The 26,595-nt window shown below is 35.3% G+C and overlaps 1 protein-coding gene across 1 annotated transcript; it reads right to left on the bottom strand.

Annotated features, from left to right (window-relative positions):
* Nucleotides 1-3,245: 3,245 nt before the first annotated feature.
* LOC112024965 (nardilysin-like) lies at nt 3,246-20,428 on the bottom strand. The gene is made up of 16 exons (XM_065763861.1): nt 19,974-20,428; nt 19,411-19,486; nt 17,481-17,527; nt 16,931-17,043; nt 15,280-15,353; nt 15,036-15,131; nt 14,809-14,928; nt 13,618-13,851; nt 6,379-6,527; nt 5,953-6,109; nt 5,655-5,804; nt 4,955-5,334; nt 4,255-4,404; nt 3,943-4,125; nt 3,526-3,729; nt 3,246-3,387 (listed from the first exon to the last, which is right to left on the bottom strand). Exons 1-16 carry the CDS (start codon nt 20,316-20,318, stop codon nt 3,277-3,279), a joined length of 2,589 nt encoding a protein of 862 aa, XP_065619933.1. The 5' UTR covers nt 20,319-20,428; the 3' UTR covers nt 3,246-3,276.
* Nucleotides 20,429-26,595: the final 6,167 nt, after the last annotated feature.

Genomic DNA, 26,595 nt, shown 5'->3' with positions numbered 1-26,595 from the left:
CAATAATGGGACTATTTGAAATTTTGCTAGCTGCCATGTGTTGCTCAATAACGAGGTACAATGCCGCTGCTGGATTTTTCAAGTGAGACAGTAGCTTTAGATGGGGGAGGTACTTATGAAATCGCAGATAGGGGTTGGTTCTACTCTCTTGAAATTGCAAGTAGAGAGTGAAGAAGGTAGGTTATATATATAAGAGACATCCACCTCTTTAATATGGTTTTTTGGATTGAATGGGTTATTATAATTTACTAGTTACAAATCCACGCTATGCTTGTCAATAAATAATTATTTTGTATTGTAATATAATGTATAATTTTTTATCTAAATTTGTTTAAGGTAATTTGTTCTCCTTAAAAATTAAAAAATTTCTATTTGGTCCAATTAAGTCTACTTTGGTCTCATTTGGTCCAATTAGATCTACTTTAGTCCAATTTGGTCTATTCGGTCAATTTCGGTCTCCTTTTAGTCCATTTTAGACTAATTAGGCCTAAAATCAATTCTTTTTGTAGGTTTTTTTTTTTTTTTTTCCAATTTTAGCTCAAAAATTAATTTTTTTCTTAATTTTTGGGTTAAAAAGTATGAAATTTTACTATATTTGGGCTAAACTTTTTAGTTATGAGTTAAAAAATACTAAGAAAATACTGAAATAGACATTAGAGATTAGAAATATAAGCTCTAAAAATGAAATAAAAATTATAAATATTCAAAAGTCTTATTCTGTCCACATTGGTTCTATTCGGTCCATTCGGTCCTATTTAGTCCATTCTGTCCACTAAAGTTCTATTCAGTCCATTCGGTCTTATTCAGTCTACTTCGGTCCAACCAGTCCATTCAGTCCACATTGGCTCTATTCGGTCCACATTTGGTCCTATTTTGTCCACTTTGATTCTCTTCAGTCCATTCTATCTACTTTGCTTCTATTGGTCCTATTCGGCCTATGCTGTCCACTTTGATCCACTTCAATCCTATTCAGGCTATTTGATCCACTTTCGTCCTATTCGGTGCATTTTGTCGACATTAGTCCTATTTGGTCCATTCTATCCGCTTTGATTCACTTCAGTCCTATTCAGGTCATTCGGTCAAATTTAGTCCTATTCGGTCCATTTTGTTCACTTTGGTTATATTCAGTCCAGTCAGTCCACATTGGTTCTATTCGGTCTTCTTCGGTCCGGTTTGTCCATTTCAGTCCGATTCGGTCCAATTTGTTCCCATTCTGTCCATTCGTTCTTATTTGGTCAATTCAGTCCTATTCTATCCACTTTGTTCCATTTGGTCCAATTCGGTCCATCTAGATCACTTTGGTTCATTTTGCTCCACTTCAATATATTTTTGTGCACTTACATAATGGGAAAATATATTTTTGGGTTGAAAGCATCTAATCTAAATCCAAATTTATTATATATATATAAATCTCAAACTCAGAATATCTAAAATCTTAAGAATAATATTTATTGTTGCTATACTTTTGTTGAGCCACATTAACATAGCATTTCAGTTCACTTCGGTACGACTAATTTAAGTAAGAGTATTTTTAAACATAAAAGCTATGAATATAAAAATGTAATCTTTAGGACAGTTATTCATTTGTTTTAACATCATTACTTTTAAATGAATTGCATGAGATTGATTATACATTTAAGAAAAATAAATAAATATATACATATATGTATGTATGTATGTATAATTTTATTTAAATAAAATATTCAAATTATTCATTCTCTTAAAAGAGATTATCATGATAATTAAAACTCATATCAAACTTATACTGAATATGTATAATTTATTTTAAGGATAATTACACTTTACCCACTTGTGGTTTGCCTCTAATTCGATGTGCCTATCTGTGGTTTCAATTTTGACACTTTACCCACCTGTGATTCTCACCGTTACTGTGCCGTAACCTACCTCTCCACTTTCCATTACTCTAACACAAAAAATGTAAAAAACAAAACCCCAAACGGATCAAAACACTCCTCACATGAAGAAGATACACAAACATAGATTGATCCAATCTGTACTAGCTTTGCATTTTATTTTTTTAATATTTCTCTCTCTTCACCTCTCTCAATCTTCATCTCTCCCAACCGATTTTCTCTCTTCCTTTGTCAAACTCATCCTAAATCTAAAACCACCCAAGCTCATCAAATTACCCATATTCAAATCCATAAAGAATCATCAAAAACCCATATTGCAAAGAAGAAGATGACGGAGGCAAAAAAAGAAAAAGATGAAGTGAAGAAGAAGAAGGGAATTAAGGACCCATTTGTTGGTGTGACCGGTGGTTTTTGCACCATTTTTGACAAAGAGCTATGTGGGGGAAAGATTATGGGTCGAAAAGATTAGAGAAGGGAATGGGTTTTTGTCTTTTTCTTTGCTCTTTTTTTTTTCCCCTAGGACATTTTCACATTATTGATAGAAGAAGCATAAGGGAAGAAGAAGAAAAATCTGCAAAGAAGGAGCAACAATGGCGTAGAGAGAGAGAGAGAGTAGATCTGATGAGAAATGAGAGAATCATTAAACGAAAATAATAATAATAAAATGATTATTAACTACACAAACCCATAGCCAAACTCCAAAAATCTACCAAGAAAAAACCACAATCTCTACAAAAACCCAAACACCTTAACTACACAAACCCATAGGCTACAGCCAAGCAGGACCCACAAAACAAAAGCCCACCAAACTCATCTCTTCCAAAAAATACAGAACCCCATTCAAACTCAAATGCCTTGCCCAGGTTACAAAGCACAAAGGCTGAACCCACCAAGCCAAGACCCATAACACCATAGCCATGGCTGAATCAACTTCTCTCCATCAGCCATCGGTGTTGCCTAACCGCATAGAAGGACCAGTCAGTCCAGATTGGATCAATCCATGTTTGTGTATGTTCTTCACATGAGGAGTGTTTTGATCCGTTTGGGGTTTTGTTTTTTACATTTTTTGTGTTAGAGTAACGGAAAGTGGAGAGGTGGGTTACGGCACAATAACGGTGAGAATCACAAGTGGGCAAAGTGTGAAAATTGAAACCACGGGTTGGCACATAGAATTAGAGGCGTACAGGTGGGTAAAATGTAATTATTCCAAAAATAAAATAATAATAAAACTTCACATACCCCCCCCCCCCCCCCCCCCCAAATAAAGGATAAAATGTGGCAGAATTTTTCCTACTGTCTGTTCATGTCAATTTTTGGTATGGAAAAATGCAGATAACAAAATACGTAAAGCTCCCCCCACCCCCCAAAAAAAAAAAAATGTACTCCTACTTTCAGCCTGCGATTACCTCAGCTGATTGAAAAGTGGTTCTTCCACAATTTCATCAAAAAGGTCTAACAAAGCCTTCAATTTGATCGATTCCATCCCAATGTCCTGCTCGATTTGAAAATAAAGCTGCAATGCAAAATCAATCAAGAAGAGGTAACACACACACACACACAAAAAGGAACAAAGTTGTCAGAGGAGACCAATAAAAGATATAAGACTTGAAGGAAACATAGATGCAATACCAAAATATCAAGTTTCAGTTACCTCAACCACAGAGTTTTTCTCCAACTTATTCTTGACACTGACATCTCTAACAAGGTTGGCACCAGAGGGAAGATCAATTATATGTTCTTGATGCCTCATTTCAATTGGGAGCGGTGGCACAGAGAAGTTAGTTTTAAAGATGTGTGATATGCTGATTGCTTCTTCTTCTAATAGATTGCCATGGCAAAGGCCCTCAATGTATAGCTGTAGAACATGCACGCCAGAATAAGTGTCATTCTTATAGCAAAACTAGAGTAATAGAGAAACCATAATTAATATACTTGGTCAACTTATTGCCATTGTACTCAAAACTTATTCAACTAGCAGGAGGGCAATATTGAGTATCAAGAACTTGGGGAAAAAACCCTACAGCATTATACTAACACAAAAATCTAACATTGCATATATTTTGTGGACCTGGGAACGAAGCTCAGGGATAAACGCCTCCAAATCAGCCAGGTACAAGTCATTTAGAACGCATAGCTTCTCATCTACATCATAGAAACTCTTGCACAGCACTTGCAATCTCAAGTGTGATGAATGACTTAGAGGCTTCATGTTGGTGTTTCTTAAAGTTCTCTTCATATCTTCTTTGATAACCTATTAAAGTCCATGTCAATTGAGCACAAACGAGCCAGAAACCAGCAAAAAATCTCAACTAAATGCAAAATCACACCAAACCCAGACATTACAGCTGAAAAATATATGCAAAGCTACTGTTATATCTACCTCAAAACGATCATCAGTTGGCAAAAAAGATTTGGCTACTGCCAAAACTTTAGATAAGAGAACCGGAAGCTTATCATTGAATCCATAGACCTTTAGTTCCAGCTTATCACTGAAGAGAGATACAGAAGTTTCTAACTTGGCAACACTGGCCTGCAGATATGAAAATGAAGATTCTCATCATATACAGGGCTAGAATGTCATACATTTGAAAGACAAACGTGATGAGAAATAAAGATGTTAATTGAATAAGAAAAAAAAATACCTCTATTGATGACAAGTAACCTATGCCATCCAGGCTTTCAAAAAAAGGTACTATATAATAGCTCTTAGAAACAAAACACAGAATAACAGGTGCTACTAGAACCATTAAGTGGTATAACAATTTTTTCAAAAAAAAAAAAAAAATCATTGAACCTAAAAAAATAAAAAATACTGCAGAGAGAAACATAAGCCACTCTTGAAAACAAATCTAGAATATTTCAATCAAGAAAAGACATCTTTGGATAATTCCCAACTGCTTTTCAAGTCCATGCAGTGAGCCACTAGAGTAATCAGCTCTACAATAGCCACAAGTTTCACAACAGATAGATCAAAGCTTGATGAAATGCGTACAGTTTTCCCATGGAAAAAATCTGACACAGACAAATCAGTCATCGGTAAGCACAAGAGAATCATTATTTTTTAAAGATAAGTGATTAACCTGATATACAATCTCATTCATCTCATCTTTTAGAAGGTGAATAAACAATTCTGTCAAGAGACAACTCTTCACATTATCGTATCCCCCCTTCAAATTTATGCGGAAGTATGTGTTTGCACGAGGAAGTTTGAAAGTTCTATCAAGCTTGTACCAGAACTTCATCAGTGGTTCATCGAGTATGCATCTTGGAGTCACTTCATTTACAGGACCATTACATGTACTATAAGCACGAACTGAAAAATCACATGGAATGAACTCATTCTTTGAGGGCAGATGCAGTAAAAAATCAATTTCTGGAGGATCCCTCCACAACTCCATCAAAGATGGAGAAATATCTTCCTCAGCATAGCGTGACCCAAACCAAGGCTCATTTTGGGAATCTGGAACAGTAAAAAGAATAGGAGAGAATGTTATTAGCTCATCATTCCCATTAAAGTACAACTTCCTGCATCAGCTATTTGAATGCAATGAATAATTTACTTCTAACTAAAGTCCACTATTAACTATGCAACTAAACATATAAATGGCAGAAGAGTAAGTGTGAAATATTCTCATTCATAAAAAAATGAAAGAACTATCAAAAGCACTTACATGAGACTCTTATCACCCTTTTCACGATTATATATCTCACAAAAGGAATATCAAAGTTCAAAATATGGTAAGATACAATTATATTGGGAAGTAGACCTAAAGAATGTACCTTGAGACATAAAGGACTTTGATATCACATCTATCCTCATGTTTTCTGGTGTGAAGAAACCAAGAAGATATTTGACCATTTCCTCATCCCATATCTTGTGCACATAGTCCCCATAAATAACATGCTCTGCTGGATATATATGTAAATTCTCTGCATTTTATGGGACAATAAAATTCAGAAAGTGGGAACAAGTGCACCAACAAAAAGCAGTGACAATGATATAAGAAACTAGCCAGATATTCAAAGATCCAATACTCCATAAAGAACCATATGCCAGTAACAATAACAGAAGAAAAACCTGCAAGCTCTGCAGCATAATCATCCTGTGGTTGCTCCTCAGCAAATCTAAATTCCATGTTCCCAATATCCTGGAGTTCCCTAAATATCCATTCTTGTGGTGCAACTTGACGTAACAACTTAAGGTACTGATATACAAAGCCAATGATATCGAAAATCTGCAAAATAAGCACAAACCTATAGTAAAAGAAAAGTAACAACGCTGAAGCAAATTTTGGTTCACATAATATCTTTAGCACTGAAATGATACTTTCAATAACCTTGTAATTAAGTAAGTTTTTATGATTCACCACATTCATTAACTGCCACTAGGAAAGCAAAGCCAAAACTGAATTTGATTTCCAATCAAGAAACATTCAGACAAGGAGTAATAAATGTTATCTTCTTCAAAAACTGAAAAGGGTCTGACGAAGATAAAAAACACTACCTTTTCCAGGCCAGAGTCTGTGAGGTGCATGGACATGCCAAAGATATAAGCTATAGATGAACGGTGCATTTCTTCATCCCCAACACCCGCAGATAGAGATGTTACCCATCCTCTGGACTTTAGAATGGAATGCAAGCTTCCTCTGCCCTCTGAAAAGGTCACAATACATGCTCAGAATTAAAAATGAAGCCAAGAAACATGTGGCTATAATTTTTCTCTTCAATAATGTCATCAATTCATTGTGCTATGCAAGTGAGTATAGCAACTTAAGTGCTTTTTTTCAGCACTCTCCCCCCCCCCCCCCAAACTGACATACAATCTGAAGATCGATACAATGACAATGGGAGCACTAATTGTCTGCATCACGTAGTTGTAACATCCAGTCTTTGGAATTACCCCAAGACTTATCCAAGTCTCCAACCAACTCCCTAATAGTGGGGCCAGGGATATGAACACCCTCAGAATCAGAATCATAAATTGTAGTGGCCAAGCCTTCCAAACCCACAAAATCCTCTTTCCCATCTTCCATTGCCACCTGAGAAGTCAAAGGCACCTGCACCGACACCATCGGGTCACTATAGGCTGTCACCGATTCACTGGCAGCTTGGACCACCCCTACTAGCTTAACAGGCATGGTGTAAGACTGAGTCTAAGCTCTCGGACCACCAAAACTCTCCACACCCGTCACTGTCGGAGCAATAATGGAAGACATTGTGGCCGAGGACCCCACCGGCACCAAAATCGACCCACTCAGGTCACCAGACGCCGATATCGGGTCGTCGGATGCAAGGGCCACTACATCTGGTCCTAACGGGACGGTGGGTGACGGGGCGAAACGGGTCGGGCTGTGCTGACCTCCCTTGCCGGCCACTTCCGCCGCTGCCATGGAAGAACTAGTGTCCGAGACCACCTTCGGTGACGTTGCAAACATCACCGCTGTAGTTGCCGAGTCATTGGAGCTCTCAATCTTCTTCGAGTCAGTGGTTTCACTTCTACTTAGACTTGGATTAGCTAGGCAGTACCGATGAGAAGTCTCCAGAACATTAAGTCCATTAATGGAACTTTCTCCAGCCTCAAAATTACTTGGGCTTGACAGACCCAGGCCCAACGTAGACTCAATACTTCCCTGATGACCCACTGTTTTACTAAAAGTTGCTTGGGCTTTGTGATTGCATGGGCCCAGCCCCACGGTTTTATTCTGAACATTATTACTCCTCCTTTCTACCCAGTGGCCAGCTGGTTTGCCACTCTTAACTCTATCCCATGAAACCCGCCTCTTTCCAAACTCATTCACATCCACAATCAGCCCTCTCCCTAACCAACGTGATTTCCTATTATCATGCAACTTTCCAAACTCAACAAAATTTGAATTCGAATTAAACTTCAAAGGAATATTGAGCTTATTTCCTTCCGAGATTTCCTCCTCAAAAATAGCCTTGCCATTAATACCACCTACCCCACCCTCACCACCACCACCCACGGCTGCCAGGGGAAGACTACCTGCCTGAGTTTCATACACTACTTCCTGTGTGCGAGAATTGTCTCTCGGATGCTCCAAAATATTCTCCACGACACCATCCTTGACCTTCTCTTTGATACAAGGCTGCTGAACAGGCTTCAACCTTGCCGGCACAGGAGCGTTGACAGCTTCCACATAAGACCTGGCAGTACGATTCTTTGGAACCTGCTTGTACTTGTACGGTACAAAATTCAGTCCACCCAATGCATATTGGGAAGGTTCCAATATTCTTCTTAATTCAATCCCAAAAGTTCTCCATCCACCTTGTGACTTACCGGCAGGAATAATGATAGTTCTTCGCAACCCCCTACCTTAAGCTCTGTCACAGATAAATACTGTCCAAACGAGTTGGACCCCCGTTGCAAAGTGTAGGCAGTATCACCATCCCTGAACGTGAAAAAGTGCTTAGGATTAACCCCTATCACGGTGTGTTCCAGACTCCTCATCACCCAAAGCGCTGCACTCTTACCCCTATCACGGTGTGTTCCAGACTCCTTATTTTTTATTTTATACATATAATTTAAACTCAAATAAAAGAAGTATTGACTTTTGAAATAAAGTAAAGTGTAAGTTGAGAATATAATTAACATTATGTCCATTGATTTTTCAAAGAGGACCATATTTCCCATAGTGGAATAGAGGACCAACAAGATGGTATGATTGGTTACTCTACATAAGGAAAGTTGATTTATTGATTAGAAAAGTTTTAGGGTCCTGTTAATGGGTACCCTTATAGCATTTGTTAATAGACCATTTTAGGAAAGTTATAATACTTCACTTTCATGGGAATTATAAAAGCTATCAAAAAAGTTAGTTACTTTTTTCTTTTCCCATAAAAAGTTTCTAAAAATAGTTCCTAAATCAATTCCCTTAGGGCATCTGTTAACTTATTCCAAAGTTTTAATAAAACTTTGTTGGAGTTACCCCATTTGCATGGAACATAAGCAGGACAAAGGGGGGGGGGGGGGGGGGGGGGGGGGGGNTCCTTTGGCCACTGAAGGTCCGTTGGAGGTGGTGTCTAGTCAGGTGAAGGAGATTGGGTGTAAGGAGAGCGTGGACAATTGTCAACTATCACAATGGGTAACCAATAGGATTAAAGCTTTTAAGAAATCTGTGGGCACTTCGTTGGAAGGTTTTGAGGAGCAAATAACAAGACTGCTATTAGCCTTGGAGGCCAGAAAGAAAGATAAACAGAAAATTGTGGTGGGTGATTAGTCGAAGTTGGTCAAGTCAGGCCAGAAAGGTCAGCGGGAGTTGAAGAATTTGTTGTCATCCTTAAATGTTGAATTTGATACACATAAAGCTAGGAGTGCAAGTGCTGAGAGGGCTGTTGTGCCTTATCAATGAGTGTGAAGATTATTTCTTGGAACGTCAGAGGGTTGAATGAGCAGGATAAAAGGCTTAGAGTTAGACATTTGATTAGGAAATGGGGGCCAGATGTGGTTTGCCTTCAAGAAACCAAAATGGGGTTGATTAATAGAGCGGTGATTCGTAGTTTGTGGGGTGGACAACATGTTGACTGGTCTTATTTAGGTTCTTGTGGAGCTTCGGGGGGGGAGGGTGTTAGTGATGTGAGACACTCGGATAGTGAATAAAATGGAGGAAGCAGTGGGGAGATTTTCAATTTCTTGTAAATTTACTAATGTGTCGATCAGTTTGTTTGGGCATTTACTGGTGTTTATGGTCCTAATTTACACCGGGACAAGAGGTTTTTATGGGAGGAACTTTGTGGATTGAATAGTTGGTGGAGTGTTCCATGGTGTGTGGGTGGTGACTTTAATGTGGTTAGGTTCCCTTCCGAACGTTTGGGGTCTACTTCTTTCACTGCGGCTATGCGGGAGTTCTCCAATTTTATTTCGGAACAGGGTCTCATTGATCTGCCTTTGCAAGGGGGTACTTTTACTTGGTCAAATTCTAGAGAAGTTGTTTCGAAGGCTAGGCTGGACAGATTCTTGTTTTCTGCAGATTGGGAGGATAAGTTTCCAACGGTTTCTCAAAGACGGATGTCTAGGTTGTGCTCGGATCATTTTCCAATTGTCCTTGAGGGTGGGTCTTTTCAGAGAAGGAGTATGCCGTTTAGATTTGAGAATATGTGGCTTAAGGATGATGGTTTTGTGGATCTGGTTCGGTCTTGGTGGGAGGCCTATCAGGTCCATGGTGCACCGAGTTTTATTATGGCTAATAAACTAAAGCTTTTAAAAAATGATTTGAAAAGATGGAATGAGGAGGTGTTTGGTCATGTTGAAGTTCGGACTAAAAAATTGTGGAAGGACCTGAGTGTTCTAGAGAATATGGAGGAAAGTTAGGGTTTATCAGTGGAGGAAAGGGTAGAAATGGGAAGAATTCGTGATGAGTTAGAAAAAGTTACTTTGTTGGAAGAAATATGTTGGAGGCAAAAATCTAGAGTTCTCTGTGTTAGGGAGGGAGACAGGAATACAAAATTTTTCCATCGTATAGCTAACTCTCACAAGAGGGTTAATTCTATTGATAGGCTTATGGTGGATGGGGTGTTGTCTTCGGATTCGGTTGCTATAGCTGACTGTATTTCTCAGTTTTATAGACAGCTTTATTCTGAAGATGTGGCTCACAGACCTGTCTTAGAGGATGTGAATGTCTCTAGTATCTCGATGGAAGATGCAAGTTGGTTAGATAGACCTTTTGAGGAAGAAGAGGTGTTTGGGGTGATCAATGATTTTTATGGTGATAAGGCACCTGGCCCGGATGGCTTTTCCATGGCATTTTTCCAGTCTTGTTGGGGTGTTTTGAAAACAGAAATTATGGCTGTATTCCATAATTTCCATACTCAGGCAGTATTTGAGAAGAATCTTAATGCTTCGTTCCTTGCCCTTATTCCCAAGAAAGTGGATGCGGTGGAGGTCAAAGACTTCCGGCCTATTAGCTTAGTTGGTGGGATTTATAAGATTATTTCTAAGGTGTTGGCTAATCGGCTTCATAGGGTGGTGAATGGGCTTATTTCGGATTCACAAAATGCTTTTGTGAAGGGCAGACAGATTTTGGATTCCGTATTGATTGCTTCAGAATGTACTGATAGTAGATTGAAGTCAGGAGTTCCAGGTGTGTTGTGTAAATTGGATCTGGAGAAGGCGTATGATCATGTGAGTTGGGATTTTTTATTGTATATGCTCCAACGTTGTGGTTTCTCAGAGAAATGGAGAAAATTGATAAGGTATTGCATATCTACTGTAAAGTTTTCCATTCTAATCAATGGTAACACCTTTGATTTCTTTGGAAGTTCTAGGGGGCTTCAGCAAGGGGATCCTTTATCTTCTTTGTTGTTTGATATTGTGATGGAGGCTTTAAGTCTTATGTTGGATGTGGCTGCTTCCGTTGGGCAATTCTCAGGCTTTTCTGTGGGTAGTATGGCTGGTCAGTCAGTGATGGTGTCTCATCTTTTATTTGCAAATGATACTCTGATTTTTTGTGATGCTGAACCTTCTCAGATTGTTAATTTGAGGGCGATTTTAGCTAGATTTGAGGAGGTGTCAGGGCTTAGTATTAATTTGGGGAAATCGGAGTTGGTACATGTTGGTGGGGTGCCCAATTTAGAGGTTTTGGTGGGTTTGTTGGGGTGTGGGCAGTCTTCTCTGCCATTGACATATTTGGGTCTTCCATTAGGTGCAAAATTTAAGGATTTATCTGTTTGGAATCCTATTCTAGAGAGAATGGAGAGGAGATTAGCAGGCTGGAAGAGATTGTATTTATCTAAAGGGGGTAAGGTGACACTCATTAAAAGCTCGCTCTCGTCTTTGCCTACATATTTTCTTTCCCTTTTTCCTTTACCAGGAAAGGTGGCAAAGCGTATGGAGAAATTACAGAGAGATTTTTTGTGGAATGGGATTGGTGGTGAGCCTAAAATTCATTTAGTTAATTGGGCTAAGGTTTGTAGGCCTTTGAAGGTTGGGGGGTTGGGTATAAGAAGATTGGGAAACTTTAATTCTGCCTTGCTAGGAAAATGGTTATGGAGGTATGGCATGGAAACCGATGCTTTATGGAGGAGGGTTATAGAGGCAAAATATGGGAACATATGGGGTGGTTGGTGTACGAAAAAGGTGACAAGTCCTTATGGGGTCAGCCTATGGAGATACATTAGAAGTGGCTGGATGAACTTCTCTAAATTTCTGGTTTACGAGGTGGGGGATGGTTCTAGAGTAAAATTTTGGAAGCAGGTGTGGTGTGGAGATTGTACTTTACAAGAGGCCTTTCCGGAGCTTTACTGTCTTAGTAGGTCAAAGGATTTCTCGGTGGCTGAAATTATGGGTTGGTCTGCTGGGAGGTTTCACTGGAATGTGCAATTTCGTCATCCACCACAAGATTGGGAAGAAGAAGCCTTTGATCGGTTTATGGGGTTGGTATATTCTTCGTCAGTGCGGGGGTTTGGCCTAGATAAGGTTTGTTGGAAGCCTGCAAGGAATAGAGGTTTTGAGGTTAAAGGTTATTATAGCTCTTTCTACCCTCCTACTTTTGTTTCCTTTCCTTGGAGAATGATATGGCAATCAAAGGTTCCTCCAAGGGTGGCTTTCTTTTCTTGGTCTGCTTCATTAGGTAAGATCTTAACAACAAATAACCTTCGTAAAAGACGAGTGATAGTGCTTGATTGGTGCTATATGTGTAAGAGATGTGGGGAGTCGGTGGATCATCTGCTACTTCATTGCCCCATAGCTTGGGAGTTGTGGTCTATGGTTTTCTACTTGTTTGGTCTTCATTGGGTTATGCCTCATACTGTTCTTGAGTTGTTTGAGGCTTGGCAAGGAAAGTTTGCGCGACATCGTCATATGGATGTTTGGAAATTAGTGCCTCATTGCTTGATTTGGTGCATTTGGCGTGAAAGAAATGCTAGAAGCTTTGATGGTTGTGAGCGTTCTTTGCTAGAGCTTAAGTCTTTGTTCTTACACGCTTTCTATGAATGGAGTGTGGTCTTTTCCCATTTTTCTTGTTCTTCATTTTCTATTTTCCTTGACCGTTGTTCTTTTGTTTCTTGATTTGTGCCCCCATGGTACATCCCCTATGTACTCGGTTTGGCAATTTTTCTATTATTAATAATATTCTTTCGTTATTTATCAAAAATAAAAATAAAAAATAAAAAATAAAAAATAAAAATGAAAATTTTTAATTTTTTTTTAATTTAAAACACAATGTATTAGATGATATTCCCTTAAAAAGTTGGATGTTCTAAGTAGAACCAACAATAAGGGGCAGAGGGAGTAGTAATTAATACTACATCACAATACGTATCCAGAAGCTTAATGTATAAATCAAAGCACATTTAGGACAAACCACTTTCACTAACAGAAGGATATTATCAAATGAATGAAAAATGAGCTCTTTTATAATCTTCATAACAATTGCACCATTATAAGAGAAGCACTACAGAGTGTTATCAATCATCAAACTACGCATCAAGCACAGTAAGCATTCCCATCTTTCACTTTACTCATATTTTTACACACGCAAAAAGGGTCATACTCAATTCACAAAACTCTCAATTTTGCGGGGTTTAAGAGACGCAATTGGTATGAAGCCTTATCCAAATTTTTGAAAAGGCATATTTACACACACATACAAGTATTGATAAATGTATGTATTTATATGTGGGTGTGTGCACAAGTGAGTGTCTGTGCATGTTCATACATGTAAGAGTGTATCTATTTTTCTTTTTTTTTAACAGCAACCAATCTAAGATAAGCCACATTATATCTTACCATGCCCGAGGAGATGCGCTAAATAATCTTCCGGTTTTTTTAAATAGTCTCGATGAAGACATGGCAGTGTCCATGTTAAGTCAAGGATATGTACATCTTTGACAGCCTGTAACCTATAGAGTTTACCAGATTTCCAGATAGGACCTTCTGCCTTAAACGCCAGCTTTATTTGAGGGCCTTTTTTGACATTACCAAACAATTCCTTGACCCAACTCTCAAGTACATCCAAAGACTCTGCAGCAACAATGTCATACTACCAATATCAGCAAAAAATAGAGATCAGTTTAAATAAATTTCTCATCAATTCCCACTATGTGTTGCATTTGTATATTCAACATGCATCATTAAAATTAACATTAGGTAATATTTCTTCAAAATGAAACAATTATCATCTGCACACGCTAAAATAAGGAATTCATAAGTTCATTACAGCTAAGAAAATGCCAAGATGTGCCTCAAAAAAATATTTTGATTGCTAAGTTACACACACGCCCAATAGGATTTTGAACTCCCAACCTTGCCCTCCACTCAAAATTGTGAGATGAGGACATATCATATGACCCAGGGCTTATTGGCCAAGATGTGCCTTAATTTTCAAACATTAGAATTGCAGATGAAGTCCCAATCTATGCCCTAAAAGCATGTTTCAAAATGATTAAACATTGGATGTTAGGAACAAATCAGGTCTTTGATTACTGACAAAAAAATGTGGAAGTGGATCTGAACAATTACGCTAGTTGATTGTAGGTAAATTTTGCTTTAATAAGTGGAGGTTTTAGTAACACCACTGCCAACCTCACAACTCCAACTGTTCACCCCATGACCAGCACTATCTCCACCAATGCATCCATCCCTACCAATACAAACAAGTTGCAAATTAGGAATGCCACATCAAAGCCTACTGATATTGGAATCACTAAATCACGGGTACCACCAAGAGGTACATTGACCACTGCCATCAGTAATCCATCTCCACCATAACATTATTGCCTCAACACCACCATCACCACCAGACCACCTAAATCTGCCACTTCCACAGTATCCAATATAATCATTTGAAAACAGGAAAATCCTTCTTCCGAAATACAATTGCGTTGAATTCATATTCGTTATACATATTTAAGTTCAAGCAAACCCTAAATGGTTCAGTATAAAACATCATATCTCAAGAATCGGAAAAGAAAACTTCACCTCCACCAATGACAACAAGCTTCATTATTCCACCATGGTAGTAATCTCTGTACAGTTTCAATATTTGTTCCCGTAAATTGATCCCTTTTTCCATAGCATCAGCCAAGCTCTTCTTATTGCCTGCATGTAAAGCACAGAATTTTTTTTTTTTTTAAAGATTGTTATTTCATTAAAATGACACAATTTCAACCAAAAAAATAGGTAGAACACAATGGATCCAAGCTTACCCCAAAAGAATCTTTTAAGAGGATGACCAGGTGCAGCTGTATGACATTGAAGTTGTTGAAGACGGCAGGCATCATTTTGTTGAACCTGATTGAATTCTATATTCCATTTTATATAGCATTACGGTACACACCATCAGCAATAATAAATATACCTTAGCTACATAATTGTAAGCAAGCAAAAATCAAACTCTTTTTGAAAAGGAAAAATCAAAAATCATCATACTCAGATAAGAGTGGCACATACCTGAATCTACAGCAAGTACCTCTCTTTCCATGGCCTCACTCTTCACTAGAGGTGAAACAAAGAACTGAGAAAATCTGATGAAATAAGGAGACTAACATAATTATTAACCACATTTGCAAATGAAGTATATTAGAAAATATATCAACAAACAACTTCATAAATATCTCGGAAAATACAAATAGAATTTCAGGCAGTTTGGGACTATACATCATGCTACAGGCAAATTATATTGAAACAGCAACACTATTTATGCCATAATTACAGAATCACATATATTATATTACACATTATTTAGAATTTTGTAGTGACTGTTTATACAGTTTAAAAATCAGTGAGATATTATGATGATCAAGATACGAGGTATTATCAAAAATAAATTCATTGATCTAATAAGCTTCCAATTCCAACATCTCCTTATACTGTTCCTCTGTTACAAAAGAGTAATATAAACATCTTAATCAAAGATAAAAATCCTATAAAAAGAACTGCAGTTCCTCCAGTTAATGTCGCAACTCACATTTGTGCTTGCAACATATGCAAGACCATCATTAATATTTTACAAAGTTTCACACTCCGTTTGTTTTGACATTAGCATTTTTTAAAAAATGAGTCATTTTCCATAAAACATTTTCTAGAAAAGTATCTCATTTTCCTATGTTGGGTAGCGACCTTGAAAATGAGCTTGAAAATGTTTTCTAGTGTTTGGTATGCACAAAAAATTTTAAATATTTCTTGTTTAAATCAAAACATGTATAACGCTATATTGTGTAAACCAACTAATGTAATCACGAAAAATTGAAAAACGATGTATGAATTTGGTTTTCTAACTAAAATTTTGAAAAAAAGGCTTGTCGTTCTAATGCTGCAATAATTTGTAAAATTAAAGTTCTTGATAAACTAGATACTATCAAAGTTATTTGTCCAATATTATTTTGTAGACTCCCTATTAATTACTGGCCGGAGGTGTTATTGATGATCTTCATCTTTAAACAATCCATTTACAATTTGTATTTGACGTACAAATGTACTATTTTAGTATTTTACACCTACACCCACACAGTTCTTGGCTATGAGATAAGTTTGTTAATTATAGGTGATCAATCATTTGGTTTTTTGTTTTTGGATTGAAATCTATCATTGGTTTTACTTAACAATCAATTGTAGGTATCATGAAGGCTATAAGTCTATGACTCCAGCCGCTTTATTTTCTTTTTTCATTTACAATTTTAAATCTCTCTCTCTCTCTCTCTCTCTCTCTCTCTCTCTCTCTCTCTCTCTCTCTCTCTCTCTCTCGGCTTTTTTTGTTTAGCCTAGCATAAGATAGAGTTATTTTTCGGAAAATTTTAGCAAAAAACCACCTCTAAAAAATATTTTTTTAATATGGTTTTTTGTGGACCAAAGATAGTTTTCCTTTGACCCACAACCACAACCTCATTTAATGAACGAAAAACTATTTTATAGAAAAATGCGAAAAACTATTTTCACAAAAATTTTCCATCAAAACAAATAAAGCGAACGGGTAGCAACCATCAAGACAAAACAAGATCTACTGCCAAAGTAAAAGCAACCAGGAAACCACAACCACAACCTCATTTAATGAACGAAAAAAAAGAAAATGACTACATTTATCAATAAATAAATCAGAACCTACCTTCTCAAGGCACCCTTGAGAAACTCCCGCTTCACTTCAAAATGGTAGCAGGTATGCTCAGATTCTGTGTATGCATTAGAAGAGCCTCCATGCTTGGACAAGTAACTATCATACTAGCCAAAAAAAAAGTCAAACTGGTTGGCCAAAATACCATTACACACACACACAATCAATCTCTGTTTTAACTTGAAAATAAGCACAACTGCTAAAACATACATGAGACTTTTGACCAAGTATAAAAGTAATTAATATTGAGGATAATCTAGAAACAACAAATGCAGTGAGATTAACATGAAAAATCCCTCCAGGGGCATCATGCCCATCATGTGATGTCGTAAATCAGAAAATGTAAAATTCAAATCATTTTACAGTTACCATACCTTGTGGCACCCAAAATTTGTTCCATATACACACTATTAAAAGCATGAAGGATAGATACATACATGCATACATAAAGAGAATTCTCAAAAGAGTATAGAAAGGAAAGTCACCCTGTGATTTCCTTTTTCTTTCAAAATAAGTATTTTAAATATAATTTTGACAAACAGACCTCATTTTCATCAGGAAATTCAGTACTCCCCATGAAAAGCATGTGTTCTGCAAAAAATGAGAACATGTAAGCAATGTATGAGGATCCAGTTTAGAATTGCTGATAGAAAATTGAAATACAAGAAATGTTTAGAGGTTCTCTACAACAAGAAAAATAATAAATTAGAAAGTTACAAAAAAGAAGGAATGATAACAAAAAAGACAATGTCTTCTTGTGAAGAAAAGTGAAGCAGAAAGGGGGAAACTGGAAAGACTAACATGGACTTCTTTGTTAGTTATCATACATGTCCACCTGAACAGCATAATGGCACTGTGATAACATTTGCAGCACACAATTCTTCCATTTTAACATGTATCATAAAAAAGTTAACCCAATGCTGCATAAATACTTTAACAGTGCGTTTGGCAAGAGGATTTAGAACCAGAATTTGTCGGAGAACTGGAATGGGAACTTGGGGGACAGATTTTAATAATTCCTTCGTTTGTCTTGATGATTGAAGAAATTGCAAATTAACAGGGGTAAATAAACATGAGATTTGCAGGTCACAAATTATGGCTTTAAATCCTATCAAAATAGGTGTAATTTGATAAATTCGCAAAACGAGGTATTTTCTTTTGAGCGTGCCAAGTTGAGATTGCATATACAAAAGTGCGACCAACCAAAATTTTTTCATTCTCCCCAAATTTCCCTCCCTACATTTTATCTCACATCCTCCACTCTCAATCTCATATCACCTCCTCCTCCAAACAAAGTGCTCAAAATTATTTATTTTTTCCTGCAATTTCTCTCTAGTATCAAGCTCATATGTCTCATTTTGCATAACTCAAAGTAAGTCGCTTTTTGCCTTTTTCTCGTATTTTTGTTGCTGAGTTTCTCTCCTATAAGTTTAGGCCATGGTTGAATAGGTTTTTTGAACATTCTTTCTTTGTAAGTCTTGAAACACTTCTGCTCATTCAATGTGATTGTGATGATGCTTGTACATGAGCCATAAGTTTAGTAATCTTTTCACTTTGATGGTGTCATTTGAATGGCTGTCTACTAGGTGTTCACAAAAAGCTTGAATAATTCTTGGTTGTGGACTTGTGAAAATTTTTGGTGGCACATCAGTCACTCATGGTATCTATCAGCCCCCCTAACTCCCCACTTATCATAATGAGGTCCAATAGTAATTTGAGCTAGAGTATACATTATATAATGTGTCTCATAATCTTCTCAAAAAAAAAATGTCTCATAATTTTACACTTGAGTTCAATTAAGGTGCTAACTGCTAAGTAATATAGCTGTATACAAATTTTGATTATGTCCAAATTTCCTTTTTTCCTTTTTTTTTTTTAGGGGGGGGGGGATGTGAACCTGGACATCACTATTGGAAACACTAGGAAGTGTCAAATGTGCTACAAGGCACTTGGCATGTCCAAACTTTAAAATTTACAATTTCCATCATTTTAAATTTTCTACAAAGATTACAGCCAAACAAGGAAATTTATAAATTATGGGATTTTAAATGATGGGGATGAAAATCTCATCATTTGTAATATTTTTTATATTTAACAATTTCTTCACCCCAAACACTGTGTTAAGTTTTAATTTAAGCCTAAATAAGAATCTAATGTTCATAAGCTTCTAGTCACTCACTGTCTGAAGTATGAATTAGCAAAGTATTGGATTCAAGCCCCACTTACCTTCCAATCAATTTAAATAAAATTAATCTAACTTCTTATACGGGAAAAATCAAAACTATACGGTAAATCTAAAACAGGATATTTCCCTATTGACGATGTCAGCTTTTAATATTAAAAGATGCAATCAGGCTAACAAAATCATTCACAGGGATCTTGAAGCTAATTGAAAATCCTTGTCTTTCTGTTCCAAAATGGAGGGGGAAAAAAGGCACGTGTCTTCATGTAAGATAAATGGTATATAATCAAACCTAGAAAATGTGCAAGCCCCTGTGCCTCAAAAGGATCAGAGAAGCTGCCCATTCCTACACACATAGCTGCTGCTGCCTGCAACAAAAAACATACAATTCCTATTAACAAATCAAATCCAATGCTGGTAATTTGAGTTGACTAATAAAAGAAACAGGTCAGAAAATGCAAAGCGTTAATAGCAATATCATAAGCACCCCACAAACATCCATCAGATTAAAACAACATATAAAAGACACCAGGGATGCCAATGAATATGGCATTCAGACAAGTTTATTGAAATTGTTTCTTAACAATCAAATTTGACAAAAAAATGTAAATTTACAACAAATGCAAATGAAATTAAACAGCTCAGTGATCTTAAATTTATTATTGGCAATTAGGTTTTCTACTCCTTTGGATTTTCAGTAAGATCGACAATGCAATGCAAGTGTTGCAGACTTGAAGTTTCTTCTTTTATCCTTTCCTATCATTCATTATCAGCATTCTGTTACTGGGTTTTGATCAATAAGTCCCAATGTCAACTGGGTATTGCCAGATTTGGCTATAAAATACAAACACTAACCTTTTTAGTCTGAGAAGAAGCACCTTTCTTTCCTTTCCCTTTAACTTCATGGTCCTCCTCTTCTTCTTCCTCTTCATCATCATCTTCATCTTCTTCTTCCTCGTCGTCTTCCTCATCATCTTCCTCATCCTCGTCCTCCTCTTCTTCTTCCTCATCCAAATCCTCATCTACTTCATGGCCATTCTCAAGGGATTTAGGAGGAGGCCCATCTGGGTAAATCTCAGGGTCGTGAACCAGCAAGGCTTGGAGCCCATTCTCGAGCTCAATGAGCCTATATAGCCGACTATCGTTTGGAGACTTAATCACGATATCGTCTGAGGAAAAAGTGCAGGCACCGGAAGCCATGGCTTTTTGCTTTGTTTGGTGAAAAAAGAGGGAGAGAGTGAAACGTAGAGAGTCTGCTAAAGTATATTCTCTCTCCCTCGTATTATTTGGAGTCGGCAGAAAACTTTTGTTATAGCAAAAGCGAAGCGTGCTGCTTGTGCGAGGGTTTTGAGTAATAATATACAGAGGTCGAAGGCAGCTTACAGAGCCTATAGCGCTTGTTATCCACTCCACTGTGAGACACGCACCTGGTGGGGAAATTATGCAGGTCTTGATGCTGGTATCATATGCTATAATTTACAAAAGGCTTTGATTCTACCTGTATGACATTTCTACATGAAACAATACTAGCCTCGTGGCACGCAGCGGGTGTTACAAGACTTTTTTTTTTTTATTTGGTATTATAATTTTTTATTTGTCACTATTTGAGGTTTAAGTGTATATTGATCCGTTCATCAAAAAAAAAAAAAAAAAGTGTATATTGATCCTACTATGCATCCAAAAAATAACACATTCACATGAACATATGATTTCAACGTTTTTTTTTTCAATGTTCAATTTTTGTGGCTGGTCTAATGATATTCCGACTGGATCAGTAATTCTTAAATACATAATTTGATTAAAAAAAATACACTTAAACTTCAAATTGTAATGAATGAAAAATTATAACATTAAACCCAAAAAAAAAAAGCTTCATGCACGCGCGGAGAGCATGCGATGAGGCTAGTATCATTTACCATGGTAATAATAACAAGAAAAACAAAATAAAATTTCTAGTTAGTTTAAAAGGTCAATTAATATAATTAACCCAACAAAAAAAGGAAAAGAAATGGATAAATAGAACAAGGATAAACATGATGTTGGGTATATACATGTTAGTGAGATCTCGTATGAAATATTAATAAAAGAGTTAGTGGTTAATATAACATAAGTTTAGGCTAAGGTTTAGTGACGTCTTCGGAGTCTCCTGAAATATTAGTCAACATCTCAATTAAAGTCTTTCTAAGATGTTAGGGGGTGTTTGATATATGTGTTTGAAAACTTATGTAAAAATATGTGTGAGTTAAAAAGTGTATAAAAATGCGTGTAATATTATTTAAAAACTGAAAATGTGTGCTTTAATGGATGTACCAAACACCCCCAAGTCTCCCTAACACACGTCATTAACCAACATGCTTGCAAATTGATTTGATTTACACTGTGTCGACTCAACCAATTTTGGAGCCTTAGGCAAAAATTTTAAGTGGCCTTTTTTTTTATTTTTTATTTAAATATTAATTAAATAATACCTATTTAATTAAGACTATTTGCATTATTGTCAATAGATTTCTTGTTCATTTGTTATATTTTTCACCTAAATTTTTTGTTGTGTTGTTTAATATTAATAACAAATTTATCTATAAAGGCCTTTTGAGATTCAATTTGTTTTTCTAGTTTTATCTTCTTCTTCTTTTTAAGTTTTTATTTTTATTTTTATTTTTATATCTAGATGAATATTTTCTAGCATACATTTATAATTAAATTTTCTAGTTTTATCTTCTTCTTCTTTTTAAGTTTTTATTTTTATTTTTATTTTTATATCTAGATGAATATTTTCTAGCATACATTTATAATTAAAAATATATTTTTATAAATAAATGAAATGTGATTTATAATAAAATAAAATTTAACTAAAATAAAATTAAAGTATAGAATAATAGGCCTAATTTGTCGAAAGTAAGATTCCAACTTTACTAAGAGTCTCTTTGCTTAGAGGTTATGAGAGATTAAAATAGCATTTTTAAAACTCAAAACTCTGTTTTGCAACCACAATTCCTTATAGCTTTTTTTACAAACGCTTATTTTAAACCCAAACATAGATTTCCAACAACTTATATATACGCACCATAAATGATATAACCACATTATACTAAACTTGCACAAATATAATCTTATTTATTATATAACTTGATAAATTAGTATTAAAACAAAAGGTAGATTATTCTTAAAGGTTAACTAATGAAAATATACTTATACAATACAAATTAAATAAATTACTTAAAATATTTTTAAAAAAATTGATACCAATAGAAATGGGAAAAATCATATTAATTAAAGTATAAAAAACTTTATATAAAGTAACAAGGGTTTTACTAACGTATACCCTTAAGGTACATGTTAGTAAACCATTTTAATAAAAAATTGATCAGGAATTGAAAAAGTTGTTAAACTTTTTTATAGCTTTTTCAATTCATGATAAAAAATTTCCGAAATTGGATTGTTAATGTATACCCTAAGGGCATACATTAACCGAACCCAAATAACAAATGGGTTGATATGTAGTTGATGTGACACGTCAACCTGCGTGATGTGTAGTCAATATCTTTGGGTGCGTGTGTGTGTGTGTGTTTTTTTTTAATACATACTAATTGCCCATGTTTTGGATTATAGTAAAGGCCTTTTTAATGTACAATGCATTCTATTAGCTAGTAAAATGAGCCTTCAAATTTTTTTTTTCTTAATATGGATAAAAGGATAAATAAGTCTTAATTGAAATATAATATAAATATATTATATTATATTAATTAAAAGAGGGGTATTTTTTTTATTTGGAGCCTTAGGTGAATGCCTTACTCACCTATATGCTAAAGTGGGGGAATGTGCAGAATAGCTTTGGAAATGATTTGTATATAGTTAGTTAGGCAACACTTGAAACTATAAGGGAAAGTAGACATCTCGGTTTTAAAAAATCGAGATCCATTTACATAAATCTCGAGTTTTAGAAACTCGAGTTCCATGCAAAAAATTTTTAGTTTTATCGCCCCTATAGTGGCGTTTTTAAGTCCTATAGTGACGTTTTAAATCCCTATAGCGGCGTTTTCCTGCAAAATTTTTTCATAAGTGTTCAATACCAGGTTCAGGAAGCCCTATAGTGGCGTTTTTATGCCCTATACTGACGTTTTAAAGCCTTATAGCGGCGTTTTCCTGCTAAATTTTTTAATAACTCCATTTTTAAGCCCTATAGTGACGTTTTTAAGCCCTATAGCGGCGTTTTCCGAACTCGAGTTTTTAAAACTCGATTTTTACTTGGATTTTTTTTACAAATCAAGCCTTAAAAACTTGATTTTTATCTTGGAACTCGAGTTTTAGACACTCGAGATGCTAGTTTTCAATTTTCTTTTGCAACGTGACAACTAACTAAATATTTTAATATTTATTGTTATTTAGAAAAAAAATTCTGCTAGAGTCGGCCCTAGATTTATGACACTAAGATGCTTGCAGATTCCTTTTAGAAAATTATTTTCTCACATGTTCGTAGACAAAAGTAATAATGTAGCTTATAATCTCCCTAAAATGTTTTTTTTTTTTTTTTTGGATTTTGTTTAGGCAAAAATACCTAACTTGAACTTTAAAAAAAAAAGATGGTTATATTACAAAGTTGTTCGTATTTTTTACACCATATCTCAATTTGGTCCCTAACATATTAACTGTATCAATTTGGTCCCTAATTTTTTATTGTTGTATCAATTTGATTCCCATTATTATCCCTTGGATGGAAAAAAACTGATGTGTCAAACAAAACAATAAAAAATAATTTTTCATACCACATCAATTGCTAACTATACCATTGCGTCAAATTAAAAATAAATAAATAAATAAAACTCAAAAAAAAAAATGATAGAAAAAAATTCAAATTGAAAATGTAAAATAACACATGACAATTTACTAATCCTACGGTTAAAAAAAGAAAAGAAAAAAAGAGGTGTTACGTGTATAACATTTTAACATCAAATCATAGATGGTTAATTGTTATTAGTTTAAATTTGAACCTGACACTAAAATTACTTTTTTGCCTCAACAATAACAACTAATAACAACTTGTCATTTAGAATTTGTTGTAAAAATGTTGTGTGGACATATCATTTCTAAAAAAAAAACCACTTAGGGTCTGTTTGGGATCTGCTTATTTTGCTGGAATTGAAAACTTTTTGCTAGAAATACTATAAATAAATGTAAAAGTTAACTGAAATAGTATAATGGAACCCATGAATAGTATCAAAAAGTACAGTGAGACCCATAAATAATAGTAAAAATAAGCTACATAGTAAAATAAGCTGGCTTTTTAATTTTTGCCAAACACACACTTAATCTGTGTAATTTCTTCATTTTCTTTGCCTCACCTCTCCTCTTCTCTCTACAACATTGTCAATTTGCCACCATCACCTAAGCATGAGAGACCCATCAATGCAAGTTTTGATTCAACCCGTGACTCCAAAGTAAATGAATCCAACACTATCTCCGTTCTCTAGACCTATTAATCAGTAAGATAATAATTATAAAAAAAAATGGAAACCAACTTTCCAGATCTATTAGTATTAATCATCATTAAATATAACAATATAAAAATCCGATGACAATGCTAATATCAATTCATTCAAATCATATAGACATTTACAAATATAAATCACAAACAACATCGAATATCACTACATTGCAGAAGCATTAAGCCCAATCCCCAACGGTAAACATTCCCAATTGGTAACCTTGTTGCTCTACTTTGCATCTTGTCTTAAAGGGTAATAAAGTTCGGCTACTCAATTGGATTTTTGGCACCTCCTATCTCTAGTCATAAAACCATCTACACCATCTTATAATTCCCTGATCTTCTTGTGATCAACCCAATGTGTGTTTCGAAATTTCCAAAGGTTGGTGAAGTGGACGATGGGGGCAGACCGACAGAGTACAAAAACTTCTGATCTGAATTACTAACTTTAGAATTACTAATTTTAATATGGGTTTTTTTTAATAAAAAAAAAAATATGATGTGGCAATATAGTTAACAGTTGATGTGGCATGAAAAATCATTTTTTATTATTTTATTTGACACTAGCTTTTTCCATCTAAGAGCATCAACAACAGAAAGGGGGAATGCCAGATGTAAGCCTATTTTACCATTCAGGCCCGTTTCGCTCACTCCATTAGAAGTTGCATATTATAACTATTGCAAAAAAAGAAAAAAAAATTTGTGCTACAGTGCAATTCTAAATGTAGAATTGCACTGTAACTCAATTGTAAAACGAAAATATATTATTTTATTATTTTTTTTTACTTTTCTTTCTCTCCCTTTCAGCGTTTCTCATTGACTCTCTCTCAGAGCTTGTCCCTCATAGTCCTCACTCTTTCTTTCTCGTTCAAGGCTTGTATTGGAGCTGGGTTTGGTTCATGGTCATGCCATAGAGATCGGCGTGGATTTTGGATTGGCGTGGATCAACAGAGATTGGTGGGTTTCTTAGTGGAGATTGGTGGGTTGCCAATGTCGTTGATGATGGGTCACTCAAGATCGTTGATGATGAGCTGGATGTGGTGTGATGTTGGCGGCGTTGATCTGGTGGCACTGTGGGTCAAATGGTTTCGCCGATTTAGGTTTTGTGTGGGTTTTATGCATGTTTTATAGTGAGGCATGGATTGATTTTTATCTTTTGATTCAGATGGGTTAGATGTGGTAGTGATTTAGTGGTTTTTTTTTTTTTTTTTTTTTTTTNTGAGTGGTTTTTGGGAAAAATTTAAGGTTTAGGGCTTGCCATGGAAGCATCTGGTAAAGCTGTGACCTTGTGAGTTTGGTTTTCACTTTTGCGAAAATACTAACGGAGCACCGATTAATAATCTACCAATGGACAGTGGTTAACAATTTATTAAATTTTTTATGGGAAATGGAAAAAATAATTAATACTAGCCTTGGACACGCGCTTATACGCGTGCTCTGAAGCTCTTTTATTTTTAGATAAATTTAATATGCTCACACGCGTGCTTTGAAACTTTTTATTTTATTGGATAAATATTAATAATTAATATTTATTATAATTTGAGATTTTTATTTTTTTCAATCAACAAAAATATATATATTATATATATATATGTGGGGTAAGTTTTGTAAATTGGAAGAGTTTTAAAACTAATAAATGAGTGATCTTTTTGTAGGGAGTTAGTGAGTAGAAGTAAGAATTTAAATCAACGTAAAAGTAGGAGTTTATTAGAAGCATGAAGGCGTTTCAACGTAGAAGAGGAATTTATTATTTTTGTTAATTTATTATTTTAACCATATTTTTAAGTTAGGTGAGTATTTTTGACAGTAAAAAAAATAATAATAACTTTCTTTTGTTAATTTACTATTTTAACCTCATTTTAAGTTTTGTTAATTAATTTAGAGTATTTTTAATAAAAAGAAAAACAATAATAAATTTCTAAATCCCTTAATATATACAGATTTTGAAATTTTTTGGTTATGTTAACAAGTGTCATAAATATTGGTTAACAATTC

The sequence above is a fragment of the Quercus suber genome, unplaced genomic scaffold (assembly GCF_002906115.3).
Source record: "Quercus suber isolate HL8 unplaced genomic scaffold, Cork oak 2.0 scaffold_528, whole genome shotgun sequence".
NCBI lineage: Eukaryota > Viridiplantae > Streptophyta > Magnoliopsida > Fagales > Fagaceae > Quercus > Quercus suber.
This window is presented reverse-complemented; position numbering and strand designations above follow the sequence as displayed.

Coding starts and splice junctions, on each gene's coding strand:
- LOC112024965 (XM_065763861.1), bottom strand. CDS start 20,318: ATGGCTTCCGGTGCCTGCACTTTTTCCTCAGACGATATCGTGATTAAG. Junction 17,044..17,480: donor AATTTCCTGATGAAAATGAG/GTCTGTTTGTCA, acceptor TTTTTTGGCTAG/TATGATAGTTACTTGTCCAA. Junction 6,528..13,617: donor AGCGCATCTCCTCGGGCATG/GTAAGATATAAT, acceptor TGACCTTTTCAG/AGGGCAGAGGAAGCTTGCAT.